Source organism: Alexandromys fortis, unplaced genomic scaffold (genome assembly GCF_014885135.2).
Source record: "Alexandromys fortis isolate MF-2015 unplaced genomic scaffold, M_Fortis_MF-2015_v1.1 scaffold_157, whole genome shotgun sequence".
Lineage (NCBI taxonomy): Eukaryota > Metazoa > Chordata > Mammalia > Rodentia > Cricetidae > Alexandromys > Alexandromys fortis.
This window is the reverse complement of record NW_026068041.1, coordinates 1938417-1954105: the sequence shown is the minus strand read 5'-3', so window position 1 is coordinate 1954105 and position 15689 is coordinate 1938417. Positions and strand designations below refer to the sequence as shown.

The 15689-nt window shown below is 54.3% G+C and overlaps 1 protein-coding gene across 1 annotated transcript; it reads right to left on the bottom strand.

The window, feature by feature from the left end:
• Positions 1-1610: 1610 nt before the first annotated feature.
• On the bottom strand, positions 1611-14322 carry Rac2 (Rac family small GTPase 2). Its single transcript, XM_050165747.1, has 7 exons — positions 14148-14322; positions 12094-12165; positions 6502-6619; positions 5958-6020; positions 5395-5554; positions 2664-2796; positions 1611-2283 (listed from the first exon to the last, which is right to left on the bottom strand). The coding sequence occupies exons 1-6, from the start codon at positions 14180-14182 to the stop codon at positions 2666-2668; spliced, it is 579 nt and encodes a 192-aa protein (XP_050021704.1). The 5' UTR covers positions 14183-14322; the 3' UTR covers positions 1611-2283; positions 2664-2665.
• Between the last annotated feature and the right edge of the window lie 1367 nt (positions 14323-15689).

Sequence of the window (15689 nt, the reverse complement as noted above, 5' to 3'; positions counted from 1 at the left end):
TAAAGGCAAGGGCCCCGGGGCAGCCCCGGGGAGCTGAACACCCACTGCAGAACCGCATCCCAGCACAGGGGTGTTTAAGGAGCACAGGGTCAGGGCCCAGGATGGTGGGCAGGTGAGCAACAGAGGGAGAAGAAAGGTCATGGGAAGAGTTTCTGGTGTGCAGGGTTTTCTAGGTTCTTGGTCTTGTGTTCGGGGAACTGAAAGAAAGGCTTACACAGGTTGCAGAAGTAACAGGGACTTGATTCTGAGCCAAGTGAAGGCGGAAATGAGAAAGAAGCAGGCTGAGGGCGGACGGGTGAGTGACAGCGCTCTCAAAGGCTCTGGGTGAAGCCCTGGGCGGCTTTTATGCAGTCTGCAGGGAGAAGGGGTTTCACTACTCAGGGCCATAGTTTGAACGATTCTGTGTTTTGATCTACGGGTTTATATCATGGAAGTCTTTGCTCAGTATCAGGCACAGAAAGGAGCCGGGAGCTAAAAGAGGCACCCTGGGACTCTGGCTAACTACAGGGGCACCCGGGCCTTAAACATGCCAGCCTGACTGGGTGCAGGTCCTCCCGACCATGTTGGAGTACCCAGCAAGTGTGGGTTTGAATCTTTCTTTCTGTGTCGGGGAAATACATTGAAAGATCGACCTCACATGATCGGAGCTCAGAACAGTGGCTTCCCCTGCTGTACCTAGCCCTTCTGGAGGTGGAGTCCCTTAAAGGGGGGGGGTGCTGTGGACTGCGGGTGGGGGTTGGGACTCTAGGAGACAGAACATGGAGAGACTGGGCACTCCTTGGCAGGAACTGGTCTTCCAGGCTTTAAGGGTGAACCAACTCTTCTCAGTCACTTAGGGCCTCAGGTCCTGGGGGTGGGAGCGTCTGTGTCACAAAATCCCTGAAACTATGGCAGCACTTGACGGTCAGTAGAAGTGTGCTGGGAGGATCTCAGGCAGTGTCATGCCCAAGGTGGGACTGTCTCAGGGCCAGGCCCTGGGGTACCTGATACAGGCACCTCCTCAACTTCCATAGCAGCCTAAACTCCCTACCAAGAATTTCAATATTATCCAGGCATGAAGATAATCTCTTATAATCCCAGCACTTAGGAAGCTGAGGTAGGAGGATAGCCGGTCTGAGGTCAACTCAGGCTATAACAAAAACAACAGAAAAAAACAATCTGTTTTTCTTAGTGCCAGCTGGGGCAGGAACTGTCCCCAGTAGTGGTGAGATGGATATTTACCATACAGTTCTCTGGCTTCTGAACACCTATCCAGTTCTAGAAAGGTTGTTTTTCTTGAGAACATATCCTCTCCATACCCACCCTGTACCCCAGCTTCCTGGGGGGTCATCTCTACTCCTGTTTCTTGTGATCACAGTTTAGCGTCCCTCTGACAGACAGCTGGTGGAAGGCGGGCCTAAGACAAACTGGCCCAATCAGAGTAACCCTTTCCTTCGAACTTAGCCTGAACTTGAAGCTCAGAGGATCAAGCCCTAAGAGCCAACAGCTTGAAAATGGTCGGCCAGCAGCAGACAGAGCCAGAAGGGACAGGAAGGCAAACTCCGTGGCATCATTTGGACCCCTCTGCCATGCCTTGAGCAAGCTGCACCCGAAGTCACAGCAGTTCTGACTCGAATCAATATATTTATTTTCTGCATAAGCAAGAGAGCTGTGTTTTCTATCTGCAGCGGTTCGGGTCCTGGCTGGCAGGGTGAGGTGAACAGTCCCAAGAAAATACAGCTCAGGACCCTTTGGAAAAAGTAGGAAGTCTTGAGAGATGGTAGGGGTGGGCTGAGCACCTTGCTTGGCTGGACAGACGAGAGATTTACAGCAATAGATTTACTCTGATTTTCGGAAAAAAGGAAAACAGAGGAGCAGACTCACGCATCTCTCCCTCTGGTTCAGGGAAGGAGATGACGCCCACAAGGCAGACCAGGGGTATTGGAGCAGGAAACCCTGTCCCTGCAGACACACAGTGGTGGGAGGCCGTGGAAACCAGAAGTGTCGAGAGGGAAGTCAGGAAGGCCTGGATCAGGTGGGTGTATGACGCTGTATGACGTGAGGATGACTGACTGGCTGAGTCTTGGGGCACCCCTCTGGTCCCTGGGAACACGGGAGCATTCCAGGTAGGGCATGGCCTGTCAACATCCTCCCATCCCAGGGGACCTCCACTGAGGAGATAGGCAAGTTCTGCAGCTGTCTGGGAAGAAACGTCACAGGGAGGGGACGGCATGTCCCATCAGCGCATCACTGGGCTTCGGTAGGGATCCTGGAGGGTCAAGAGTGGGAGGACTGGGGTGAGACCTGGAAGGGACACAGGAAAAGGTCAGTATCAGGGCCATCCAGGCCTGCGGCTCCTTCCAACCTCTGCCTTCCCCAGGGCTGCCCCCCACATATCCTGCTGTGGGTTGGGTACTATTGGGATTCTCTGGTTCCATTAGGCTTTTGTGGCCAGGATGGGCTGAGTGAGAGCCTGGCAGCCCCTGTGTTCTGGCTTGAGTCACTGGGCAGGTTCTGGCTTCCTTGGGCTGTGTCTATCAGGAAATAAGCCCCACACATAATGGGGCACCAGAGGCTATTTTAATACCCATGGCCCTCTATCCTTGTCTAATGCTACTCTCAGTGACCTGAGGCCCAGGCCCAGGGGCAGGGTGCCCTTCCAGCAGCAGAGGAGAGGTGTGTACCCCTAGAGCAGGCTGCAGGGGCGCTTCTGCTGCCGTGTGGGCTGTGGACACAGGACGGCCCGGATGGCCTCATCGAAGACAGTCTTCAGGCCCCGTTGGGTGAGCGCGGAACATTCCAGGTACTTCACTGAATCTGAGAAGGAACAGCAGGGAAGCGGGGACCTGAGTCATGGAGAAACATCTGTGTCACCCCAAATAGGGGGCATCGCCAAGTGGGAGTGTCACCCAAGTGGGGAGCAGCCTCTCTGTACCTCAACTTCCTCCTGCAGGACTCAGTGAGGAAGGTGGAGGCCCCAGGGCTGGCCAGACTCTCTAGAACAAAAGGCCCTTTGCTTGGAAACTGGGCAGGTCAAAGTCCTTCCCTTGAAAGGACAGGACTTGCTTCCATGACCAAATCTCCCAACATGTCACCCAGGCCTTCCACATGAAGCTGACACCTCTGGGAAGGTCAGAGGACACCCCAATATATCTGTCATTTAATCAGGAAAGGGCTGAGGACACCCCAATATATCTGTCATTTAGTCACAACCCGACATATGAGGAAATCAAGGCGAACAGAGGCAATGAGACCTGCCTGGCCCCCCCCCCCCCCCCCCCCCCCCCCCCCCCCCCCCCACCCCCCCCCCCCCCCCCCCCCCCCCCCCCCCCCCCCCCCCCCCCCCTCTGCCACCCGCTCCTGGCCCACCCCCTGCACCCCCCCCCCCCCCCCCCCCCCCCCCCCCGGGCAGCTCAGTGAGAGGAAGAAAATAGAGAACCCATCTGAGCCCTCAGAAGACTGACCCCTGGGAGGAGTCTACATGACTTCCTGTCCCCTGCAACTTGAACGCAGAGCCCTGACACAGAAGGTCAGGAGATTTCAGAGCACTGAGGGAGGAAAAGGGAAGGAAGAGGAGCCAGGTGCCCTTGCTGGTGCCCTCTGCTCTTCTCTCTGGGGCAGGGACTTCTGACAGAGATGAGGAAACAGTGGCCCTCCCTATCCCAGTGACCCGAAAGGCCCAGAACAGAACAGGGATGAGGGGTCCCCACTGGAGCGGAAGTCACCAAAGCCAGGGCTTGGGAGACCAAAGGCAGCAAGGAGGAAATGGAGCTTCAGGGAGCCGGACACTGGTCAGTCACACCTGCGCGTTTCCTGTCCCTGGAACATTCCCAGGACACTCTTTTATCACTGAGAAGATGAAGCCAGGGTCCTGGCCTGGCCTCTGACCATTATTCCAGAGGGGGCTCCTGGCCTCTGTTCCTTGGGGCTCCCCATCTCTGTGACCAATAGTGAAGCACTCTGAACCCAGGCTTCTGGAGATTAGGCTGGGATGTTCTCAAGGGTAGCTGGAAAGGAGGGGCTCTCGTCCCTTACAGAGAATGAAACAGCCTCAGGGAGAAGAAGAACCACAGGCAGAAGGACACACATACATGGACACACATGCACGCATGCACACACACATACACACATGCATGTACATGCACACATACATGCATGCACACATACACAGGACATGAAGGGAAGATGGACATGTGTCAGGTGTCTGGGTAGAATGACGGGGTAGTTCAGGGTGAATATGATCGAGACACATTGTTTACTATTATGAAATTGTCTAAGAATAAATAAAAATATCCCGCTTTTAAAAGACGTATAGAAGGGAAAGTGAGCTGGGCAGCAGCGTTCTCACTCTCAGCTCCCTTGCTGTGGCTGTTGACCAGCTGCCTCAGGTTCCTACAACCATGTCATTCCCACACCATGAACTTCACCTTGAGAGGTGGGGGAGCAATTCTAATGCACCCCCCAAACCATGCAGACCAGTTTGGGAATAAGCTAGTTAAGAAGACAAAGCTGGAATATGTCCCTGACATTTATGAGGCTAGAGCTAAGGGCCCAGGGTGAAGCAGCAGAGAGGCCCCTGGGGAGACAGCCATGACAACCAGCTAGTCACAGGAAGGTTGCGGTTAGTCTTCCTGTGAAGAGCCCCTCCCCCTATTTCCTGCAGAGGAAGAGGTGCAGGGTTGGGTGGAGGCCAGACCTAGCTGGCAGTTCTGCCTCAAGAGGATACCACCATGGGAGAGGCCAGACCCAGAGTTAGGTCTCCTGGGGATGGAGAGCTTAGCCAGGGCAAGGTGTCCCCACTCACCCAGCCAGCAGCCCTCTTCCATGCCGCTTTCAATTGCAGCCACCACCTCCCCAGCTGAATGACCTTGAAGGGTCAAGCCTCCTCGGCCTGGTTCATGGAGGCACACAGTGACTGGTGGCGAGTCAGAATGAGAGGAGTAAGGGAGGCCAGGCCAGGCACAAAGGAATGAGTCACCCTTCAAGTCCCCAGCGGGGACACCTTCTGCAGGAAGCCTCCCAGAAACAACCCAACCTGACTTGGCTGCCTGTGTTCCAGTCAGCCATAGGCTGTGCCTCCCTCCTCTGCTTCAATCTATTCCCATCAGTCCCTTGCTTCAGGGTCTAACCTTGGCTGACGCCATGACCAGCTAACACAGAATCCCCCTGTGCAGTGCTGCTCTTGGGACCTGTGAGCCTAGACACCCAACATGGCAGAAGCCGTCATTACCGCCACACCTTCCCGTCAGAGAAACACAAGCACAGAGAGGCCAAGTAACCAGCCCAAGGTCACACAACTGGTACAATGATTTGAAGCACAGCCAGAATTCGACACACAGCATAACCCTAGGACAAGGGTGTTCAGGCACCACCCCCAGCCCTCAGCCTCCCCCTCTCTGAGCTAGGGCCTCATACCAATATCCTTGGCCAGTGCCAGGCCTTGTGGGTAGGTGATGGGAGCCAGCTTCTTCTCCTTCAGCTTCTCAATGGTGTCCTTGTCATCTCGCAGGTCCAACTTGGTACCCACCAGGATGATGGGAGTGCTGGGGCAGTGGTGTCGCACCTCAGGGAACCACTGGCAGGGGTGGGGAGAGGAGAGAGAGAGAGAGAGCAGAGGGAAGTAGGACATAAATCCCCTGGGCACCAGGCAAAAGGAGAAAGAGGCCCCAGAGCAGGGTCACAGGGTACAACAGGAGCTAAGCAGGCTTTTTTTTTTTTTTTTTTTTTTGAGATAAGAGTCAAGAGAGGTGGTTATGTATTGATAAGAGGGGGCACGAGACTGGGCAGGGAGAGAAACAGGGAACAGAAGCAGGCCGAACGCTTCCTGCCCCAGCCCAGGGAGACTCTCTCCTCACTGGCCCTGTGTGACACTAGTGACCCTCTGTCCTGGATTCTCCTAATCCAGAGTGGACCTTAACAGCTCACCCCTCCTTCCCTCAGTGCCACCTATATGTGTCCCCAGCCCCCTTGAGGCTCACCTTAGCTCGGACGTTCTCATAGGAGGCCGGGCTGACGAGCGAGAAGCAGATGAGGAACACATCCTGGAGACAGAGCAGGGTAGGGTCCTCAAGAGGGAGGCCAGAGAGTCCTGTCTGCCCTCCCCCTCAGCCCCCCCCCCCGTATGCCCCAGCTCCTGCCACTGCTGTGTAACCCTCTACCTGGCAGTCTGACCCTCCCTTTGCCATGGTGGGTAGAGAGCCCAGATCCATGGACCCAGAAGACACAGAACTATCTGCAACAGGTCTCCTGCCCACCCCAGACCAGACACAATGGCCTGGCTGCTCACACAAACCCTGGTAGTTTCTGCCTGTTGCACACTGAGAAAGGCTGGCATCTCAGGGCATGGATACTGGGGGCAGCAGGGCTGAAGGAGCACAGTTTGGGGAGCATCGTAGCTCAGCTCTGCCCTACAGGCCTCAACGGGAGACTCGGGGTTGAGCAGATACAGCTGGTAAGAAGGTCATGGGCAGCAGATGGAACAGGATCAAAACCCGGACCACAAAGAGGCACAGAGGTGCGCACCGTCTGCGGGTAGGAGAGCGGCCGGAGGCGGTCATAGTCCTCCTGGCCTGCGGTGTCCCACAGCCCCAGGTTCACAGGCTTACTGTCCACCATCACATTGGCCGAATAGTTGTCAAACCTGTGGGAAGCAGGAAGGACCAGGTCAGCCTCAAACCCAGAGCCCCGCCAAGGACTTCCAGCACAGGCCAAGGCTGTTCTCAGAGCGATAGGACTAGCCCAAAGTCACACAGCTGGCTGTGTTCCCAACTGAAGGGCACCATTAAAAACACCCCAAAGACAAGTAAACAAAGAGGAAAATGCGTCTTGGTCATTTTCCTGCCTCCACTTGTCCTCAGGAAAGGTGACTGCTGGGTTGTGTGCCATGCACCCAAAGGTTGACGAGAACCGACGTTATCCTTCCTCCTGTGCTGTGCACCTAGATCATCACAACGTCTGCTGAGTGACTGACCGTTGGTCCCTCATTTGAGCTGGGTCCCCCTGAAGCAATCCCTGAGTGAAGGAGGCAGAGAGGGGTGCACTCGGGAGGTAACTCCAGGAAGCTGTCAGAGGGAAACAGGAAGGAGACAGAAGGTGAGAGCCAATGCAGATGCTAGTGAGCTGATGCCCTGCCAGAGCCGTCTGGGAGATGAAGGGACCATGTCCTGAGCCTCCTGGAAGGGCAGGAGCTGCAGAGGATCCGCTGTCTCACTCCTGTAATGAGTTACTGTGCTAGGCCCCTAGAGGACAGACAGACAGATATCAGTTGTGAGCCTGTGGCCTTGCACTGGTGTAGGTCAGACACTGGACCGGGAGCCCATTGAGCAAGTGTTGAGACAGGGAATACTTGGAAGCCCTGGGAGAGCCCAGCCCAGTGCTCCACGCTGAGTGGAGGGGGCTTTAGGGAGTAAACCCCCACTATTCATACCCCTAGGGAAAAGAAGCAGGCTTGTAGGTTGGGGCATGGGGCCAGGATCAGAAGGGTGTCATGACCCCATGCGAGGCCACACAGCCAGTGAGTGACCAACCGAGGTGAGAAGCTGTGTCCATGTCCAGCAGACTTGCCACGTCCTGTCGCAGTTGTGCCTCTAGGGACACCTTCATTGCCTGTCTATGTGAGCTAGGCATCATCTGACCTCCTAAGCCCAAACACGCACCCGGTCAAGACCTGGTCCACTGAGACCTCGAGCTCCTACCTTCTCCATCTGCTCTTCCCTCACCAGGCGGACTTACACTGCCTGCCTGCTGAGCTGGCCTATGCTCACCACTTCATCCTATCCGAGTAGTTACACCTATGCTTAATTGCCACCCATCTTCCCCAGGACTCCGTGTCACTCCCTGGAACACCCCAGGGAGACTTTTCTTTCCCAGCCTGGTCAGCCCCATTAACAACACCCCTTGAGGGAGGGGGGAATCCAGCTTGTTCCTTTCTGCCCTACGACCAGTCCAGGATAGACACTTGGCACATAGTAGGTCTGTTCTGTGCCTGTTCTGGGAACCACTCCTGGGAATCTCGGAAGAACCTTTTGGGAGGCAAGGCTGGCCAAGGTAGGAAGGCAGGTGCCTGGGCTATTTGGGGCTCTAATAAGATGGAGAGATCAGGACCTTCTGTCTTCCCAAGATGCCTTGCAGCAAAGGCATCTGTCTTTCTGGGTCTTCTGGGCTCTACGGGTATTTTCTCTTCCTATGGCATCCATTTGGGGGCAATAAAATGAACAACATAGGGGCTGATTCAGTCCAGGGCAGCTGTCTGAGCTTCGAGAAGGGCAGGGTTCACCCTGACCTGGCTGTATGGCTCAGGGACAGCCAACTAGCTTATCTGGGCCTCAGTCTCTTCCCCATTGCTGGGGTCATTATTGGGCTTCAGTGAGATGGGAATCATTCAAATCATCCCACTGAGAGTGTCTAGGCTTACTATCAATGCCTCCAGTTTCTCCCCACCCAGCCTCACCCTAGCTGCTGAATTCAAGAAACAGCCAGAGACATGACACATACTTGGACTATATCACACTTTCCCTTCGTCAGACGTCTTTCATGTACATCACTGTGGCCACTGTGACCCCTTTTCCTAGATAGAAGTAGGTTCATGGGAAGGAGTGGATTTACCCAGGATTCCCAGGCTGGTAGGCGGCAGGGCCAGGCATTGGGACTTGTTACCCAGTTCAGAGAAGCCACTGTGGTGAGTGTAGTTGCTGGGCATGTTATGAGATGGTGAGGATGGGCGGGACAATTTTCGCCTAACCTGGTGCTCTGTGGCCTGACCTCTGGCTACAGGCCAGCCCCAACTTGAACACAGAGTAGGATGTGCAAGGGGCTGCACACCTAGGTCACCTGGTTGTTGCCCAAGGAGGATGGATGGTACATTCAAGGCACCAAGAGTCCGTGAATCCATGGCTGGTGTCTTGGGGCCATGGGAAGACTGACCAGGTAATCAGGGTGAGGACTCAGGAATGGTTTTGGTCTTGGAGGCCTGGTGTCATGGTGGTCAAGGGAAGGCCAGCTTGGTCCTACTGAGTCACCAGAACCAGGGTCATCAAGGAAAGCACAGACTAAGTCCCATATAACCTTATCTCAAGGTGATCTTTTCCCTATGGAGCTGAACCTGCACCACCAACCCACAGCAGGGCAGAGCAGACTCCACTCACCAACCAGGATGATCTGCCCACTGCCAGCAGCAGCAATGAGGTGTTCTAGAAACTGGTACTCTGTTCTAGAGTCAGGAGTGAGCTAGCTACACCAGTGCCCTGGCCTCACACAGCTCTGCCCCAGCCCTGAAGAGTTCTCAATGGGCAGGACAGAAAGTGGGAGGAAGAGAAGGAGGAAGCGGGCTGCTGCAGGCCAGGAACGCTGTCAGGAAGGGAGGCACCCTCAGGGTCTCCCTGGGGGAGAGCAAGGAGTTGAGAGAGCCCAGGGATCATGGGCTGAACTCCTGGAGGAGATGGGACAGGTGAGGTGGAACTTGGGAAGTTTTGATATCCCCTTCTACTGAATTTTAACCACAAACAGGATCCACCTGAGGTACTTAGGCCAGGTTGTGGCTCTGCCTAAATTCTGCTTTTAAAAACTTATCTATTTGAAAAAAAATTACTTTTAAGATGTTCAGCGGTGGTGCATTCCTTTAATCCCTGCACTTGGGAGGCAGAGGCAGGGAGATCTCTGTGAGTTTGAGGCCGGCCTGGTCAACAAAGTGAGTTCCAGGACTGTCAGAACTGTTACACAGAGGAACCCTGTCTCAAAAAAAAAAAAAAAAAAAAAGCTTATCTATGGAAATTTTTTTTAAATAGAAAGATTTGCCTAGGGACTGGTAAGCACCACATAAAACCAGATGTGTTGGTGCACACCTGTGATCCCAGCACTCCAGCGGTGAAGGCAGGAGGATCAGGAATTCGAAGTCATCTTCATCTCCTTAATGAGTTTAGACTAGCCAGCCTAGACTACAAAACAAACAAAAAGAACCCCACAACTTTTACCTGGAACCTGGCTGTTGGGGAGACAGAGACAAGAGGATAGCTATAAGCTAGAGGCTAGCCTGGGCTACATAGTGAATTCTAGGTCAATCGGGGTTATAGTATATACACTACCACACAAATGAAAAAAAAAAAAAGAGTCAAAGCTTACGCAGGCTTTTGTTGGACAGTCAGGAGGTAGCCAGGCTTGGAGCCCTTGTCTCTGTGCCTGATGGCACGGGGCAGCTGTCACGTTTCTGTGCCCGTAGCACTCGGCACAGAACCACCCTCAGGCAGGTGTCACCATCTGAGAATATGTGTGCCAACCTTGTTGGCTACGGGTTCATCTCAGAGAAGGAAATCTGAGAAGCAGTTGGCACCAGCCGCCACCTACACAGCAGCACAGGGGGATTGATAGGGGACAGACCTGCAAGCCCTCGGGCCCCATCTGGCTGACCAGCAGTCAGGACATCGAAAGCCTCTGACCTCCACCTCCCACCTCCTTGCAGGGAAACTGCCGCACAAGGCTCAGATCTCCCGGTCCAGGGCCTGTCTCTTGTAGAAAGGGAAACTGAGGCTCGTGGGCTCAGAGGGAAAGTGATCACTTTGAAATCTTTGAGCAGGTGGGCCCTCCACCATAGCCAGGGCGAGTAAAGACAGAATAGGGTCTTGACTCAGGGACAAGGGCAGTGTCAACATACCCCGGTGACAGCGGCCTTCAGCCAGAATCCCCTTTGCTCCCGTTCTTGCTCAGGTCTAACCCCAGCCCTTTCTGACTTCCAGGAGCCTTAGAAGCCTGGTGGCAAAAGCCATTCCACTTTGCACAGCGGGACAATTGCCAGTCTTCCTTTACATTAGGATACAACTGGGCAGAAAGCAGTGCCCAGCTGTCTACTCAGCCCTTCTGGCTGCCCTTTTCTGGGTCCTCCCCCAGCAGGTGACAGAGACAGATGAACCCCTGTTTCTGAAAGTGAGCTCCATGCAAACACATGGAGGATTTGGAGTGGAGTCTTGGTTTGGCATTAGTGGGTTTGCTGGCTCCTCTGATGGTGTGGGGATTGGGGGTGACTTTAGACCCCTCTATATACTCTTTATGCTCCAGACAACCCTCCCCCAGCAAATAAAGATAAGGGCCCCAGTGAGGCTCTGAAGCCCAATAGGCGGAGTGTCCCTAGGGGACAAGCCCCTTAGCTGCTGTGAGCTATCAGGATATTGTAACACCCTCTTCCCTCAAGGACCCAATGCAATCATGTACCAATGACATCCTGTACCAGGCCACCAACCGAAGGCCTTCTAAGTAGATGTTGCAGTTCTAGCTAGTTAGTGTGATGGTTCTCCTGGGCCTTGCCACCTCAAAGTACATACATCGCATATAAGACCTTGTGTATAGAACACTGTGTGTCAACCACCATGTAGAGAAGATGAGGGAGAACCCAACAAAAATACATGCTCCCTGCCCTCCACAGGCTTATGATCTTGGGAGAGATTTGGCAAACTCCTCTGGGGAATGACAGGCCTTTAGGCTGGACACAAAGGCTTCCCAGGAGGGCACCAAAGATGGGCCCGGAGGATGTAGACATGAGGTTGAGACAGGAAATTACCATAGACATGGGAAAAGCTGGTGCAAAGGCCCTGCCACAGACTTGCCTAAGGAGTGTTGGTCTAAAAAGCAAAACAGTGGGTAACATCTCTAGGAGGGACAACTGAAGGAGACGCGGAAGAGCCTGTGCAAGGTGCTGGGGAGCGTCCTTGTGAGTGGTGGGGTGCCCTGGGTCCCTTCTGACACCTGTGGACTCCCCCCTTGGTATCATGTGGCAGCTGGTGGCAACATCCTGCACCAGGAAGCAGGCCTCCCACAGACTGCAGCTGGCACTGCCCCACCCCAGTCATTTGGTCCCCAGACTGCGCTATCCAAGTGTCTGGCGTTCTCTCCCTCCCTCCACGCTCCATCTCTGCCACTTTCTCCTCCTGGCCAGCGAAGGGCATCTTCCCATCCCACAGTCCCTCCTCCTCCTGGAGCCTCCGCCTCCCTATCACATGTAGCTGCATTGGCAGCTGGACCACAGGCCAGCTTCCCCAAGATGGAGTCTCTCTAACTTTGCTAGCCTGCCTGACTTCAGGTGTCCAAAGGGGGCAGCCCGAAGAAGGGCCTGGAACAGGCGGAACTCACACAGTGGGGATGTATTCTCCGGGGAAGGCATTGGTGGTGTAGCTGATGAGCAGGCACGTCTTGCCCACGGCTCTGAAAGACAAGAGACACGAAGCAGAAGAGACCAACGTCACGGGCTATGCCTGAAACAAGGGGACATTCTGAGCCCTTACCCAGGCTCCCATCTCTGGGCCTCAGTCTCCCAATCCCAGACACCCCATAGCCATGTCCTTAAGCCCCTGCAAGTATCCATAAACACCCAGACTTTAATCCTGGCAATGAGTCTGGGCCCTACATCTGGGGAGAGCTGCGGAGCCGTATGTGCCCCCTGTGTGTTGGGTGCAGGTGATAGACACAGACAGTCATGGGGCAGACCCTGCTGGAGTAGGCTGTCACACCCCTGGGCTCAGATCCCTGTTCCACCATCTACCATCTACACAACTTTGGTAAGTCACCTAAGCTCCTTATGCCTCAGTTTCCCAATCTAGACAACAAGGACAAGTCCGTCTTCCCAATGAATTAAGTGATACTCCGAAGACCCTGAGCCCAGTGCCACAACAGCCAAGACCTGTTAGGGATTGCCCATAGCCTTAGAGTATATGGAGCTTTTTAGCCAGAGGGGCCTGGGTTCAAATCCTCTGCACTCTAAGGCAGGTTACTTAGTTTCTCTGAGCTTTCGGTCTTCCCACCAATAAAATGAGCCCCGTGATGGTAGGTAGGCAGGGCTGGTGGGAAACTAAGTTAGACAGAGGGCCATGACCCAGTGCCCACACACAGTGAGCAACAGAGAAATGGCACAAATAGAGATGACCACCATTTAGGCTCTGTCTCCCTTTCAATCTGGAACTACCCAGGTCATTCAGCAGGAAGCCGAGAGGCCAGAGGGGACAGCTCTGGGCCTTCCCCGGCTCTGTTCTGTTAAGTCACTTCCCACTCTAGGAGCCTGGCCTACCTTCCCTCCCCCCCCCCTACATGTCTGCCCTCAAGCCCCAGGCTGCCACCAAGGTAACTCTGAATGAGTAGAACCATTGGCTTCCGGCCAACCCCCCTCTCTGTCTCGCTCCCCCAGAACAGACCCAAAGCAGAAGTGAGCAAGGCAGCTGCGGCAGATAATGGCTGGCTGACTGCTGACACCCCTGGAGCAGAGACCGTGATAAAGTCATCTGAGCGGTAGATACTCTCTGCCCCCAGCGAGACCAGCAGAGCCAAACCAGGAAAGGTCCCAAGGCCTCGGCCACTCCCTCTTTTGAATTGAAGCTAGGCATCTAGAACATACCAGGACGGATCTACAGAGACCCCAAGATGTACCTGAGGGCTGCACCTTAATGTGCTGGAATACCCGAGAAAATGACCCACTCACTGCACTTGAGGAGATTGAGTCCTTGGGCCATGATAGCCTGTGGTCCCTCCCGAGGCCTGACAATGGATATAACCCCTGAGCTGGGGTGCAGCCAGCCTGCCCCCTGGAAGTCCCCACCATCCCCCTTCACCTTCCTCCTTCCCTTACACTGACCTTAGCTTCCCCTTGCTCCCCACCTCCTCCCCACCACATGGAATAGAGTCACACACTACAGGCAGGACAGCAAGGAACCTCTCAAGCCACCCCAGCCCTCTCCTGGGGTAGAGGCCTTGGCCCAGAGGGCTGGGTAAGAGTCAGAAAGAGTGGAAAGTCTCAGGAGTTCCCCAGCCCCAGCAGCAGTCAGGCACTAGAGCCCGGGTCAACCTGGAGAACAAAGGTTCAAAGGTCAAGTCTCTGATTTCCCTACCTCACATCTGCACCCTGAATGGGAACCTGATTCCCGGTCCTCATGGGAGGCCTGCCCCAGCTCTCAGGGTACAGGCAAGGAGCAGCACCCCACCCCCAGTCCCAGGCCCTCCACCCAGGTGGCTTCCGGGGAGGGAGTGGATTGAGGACAAAAGAGCAGTCCACGTCCACCCCAAATCCTCCTAGTGGGCCCTAAGAGATGAAGTGACTATCCCCAGGACCTCCTGGGAGACCTGAACCTGTGAGTATGCCAGGGAGGGTCTCGGGGACATCCTGGGAGGGGTGGGAGACAACACAGTCAGGCACTTACCCATCACCCACCACCACACACTTGATGGCCTGCATTGCACCCGAGACCCAGCAGCCAGTGATGACACTTGGGGACCAGGAGCGTTGCTGTGGACACCAGCGGTATGGAGTGGCTGGGAGGTGCCCCGCACTGCACTGAGGAGCGACACCCCAGCTCAGGAGGCAGGAGGAAACGGAAGAGGAACTTACCCAAGCTGCTGCCCCACAGCCTTGAAGGGGTGGAGCATGTGGTCTGGAAGAGGACCTGGGGCCCCTCAGGTGCTAGGTTGTGCCCTGGCCACCCATGGGCACCTGACCCAGGCTTCAACAAGAACCCGGACACCCTCTGGGCTTGGAGATTCACTTCCTGATCTAGGGTAGCCCCAGAGTTGATCTCTAAGAATCTGTGTCCTCCCAAAAGTCAACTGGCCTAGATGCTAGGTGTAAGCCCTTAATGAGTGCCTACTATGTGTCAGGCATTGTGTTGGGAGCTGGTGCCTCTAAGATGCAGGAAATGGGGCTGTCCTGGAGTTCCTAGCCTCTAGAGAGGCTAACTGCATCACAGGTGCCGCCAGCAAGGCAGGAGACATGGGCCATGGGAGAGCTACAGGGTGGCCTCAGAGTCACCAGCAAGGAGAGCTGGTGGCTGCAAAATGTGACATCCAACGGAGGATGCTGTGGGGCGGGCTGTCTAAGCAGGGGCCAGTATGAAAGTAAAAGGCAAAGGCGGGGGACAGACGGAAGGGGAAGAGGAGGAGAAGGAAGAGGAGGAAGAAAGACAGGAGCAGGGGAGACAAAGGACGAAGGGGCATCGAATGCAGTAGACAAGCTCACAGAAAGTTGGCAAGCCGTTTGTCACAGCATGGTGGCTCACGCCTGCAACTCAGACAAGCTGAGACAGCAGGATTGCTGTGAGCTTGAGTCTGGGATACAGAGTGAATTCCAAGACAGCCAGAGCTATATAACAAGATCCTAGCTGGAAAACTGCCCCAAACAAAAAACCCTACCAATGAACTGATGTGGGCTTCTCGCCATTTTAATTATATCAGCTGATTGCAAGGGACACTGAGACACTTGCCAAGTATTTAACATTCATGTTTGCAGGTGTGTTGCTGATTGTTCGTGTTTGCAGGTTTTTAGCTGGGCATTTGCGTTTGTAACTGTGTATTGGACTTCTGAGTTTCCTGTTGCATAAGTTGCCTATTTATGTCCTTGTCTATTTCTCTGCTGAGCTACTTTGTCCCCCTCTCTTTGGAGAAGTTCAACTTTTGACTTTCATGTAGATTGCTATAAACATTGCCCAGCTCGTTTCCAGTCTTGGGATTGTTTTGTATAAGCTATCATATTTATAAATGTTTATTTGTATGTGGTCAACTTTACATTTTCTTCCCTAATGACTTATACTCTTTGAGTCTTTCTTAAGCATTCTTATTCTGTGAGTTCGAGGTCAGCCTGGTCTACAAGAGCTAGTTCCAGGACAGCTAGGACTGTTACACAGGAAACCCTGTCTCAAAAAACCAAAAAACCAAAAACCAAAAAAAAAAAAAAAAAAAAAAAAAAAAAA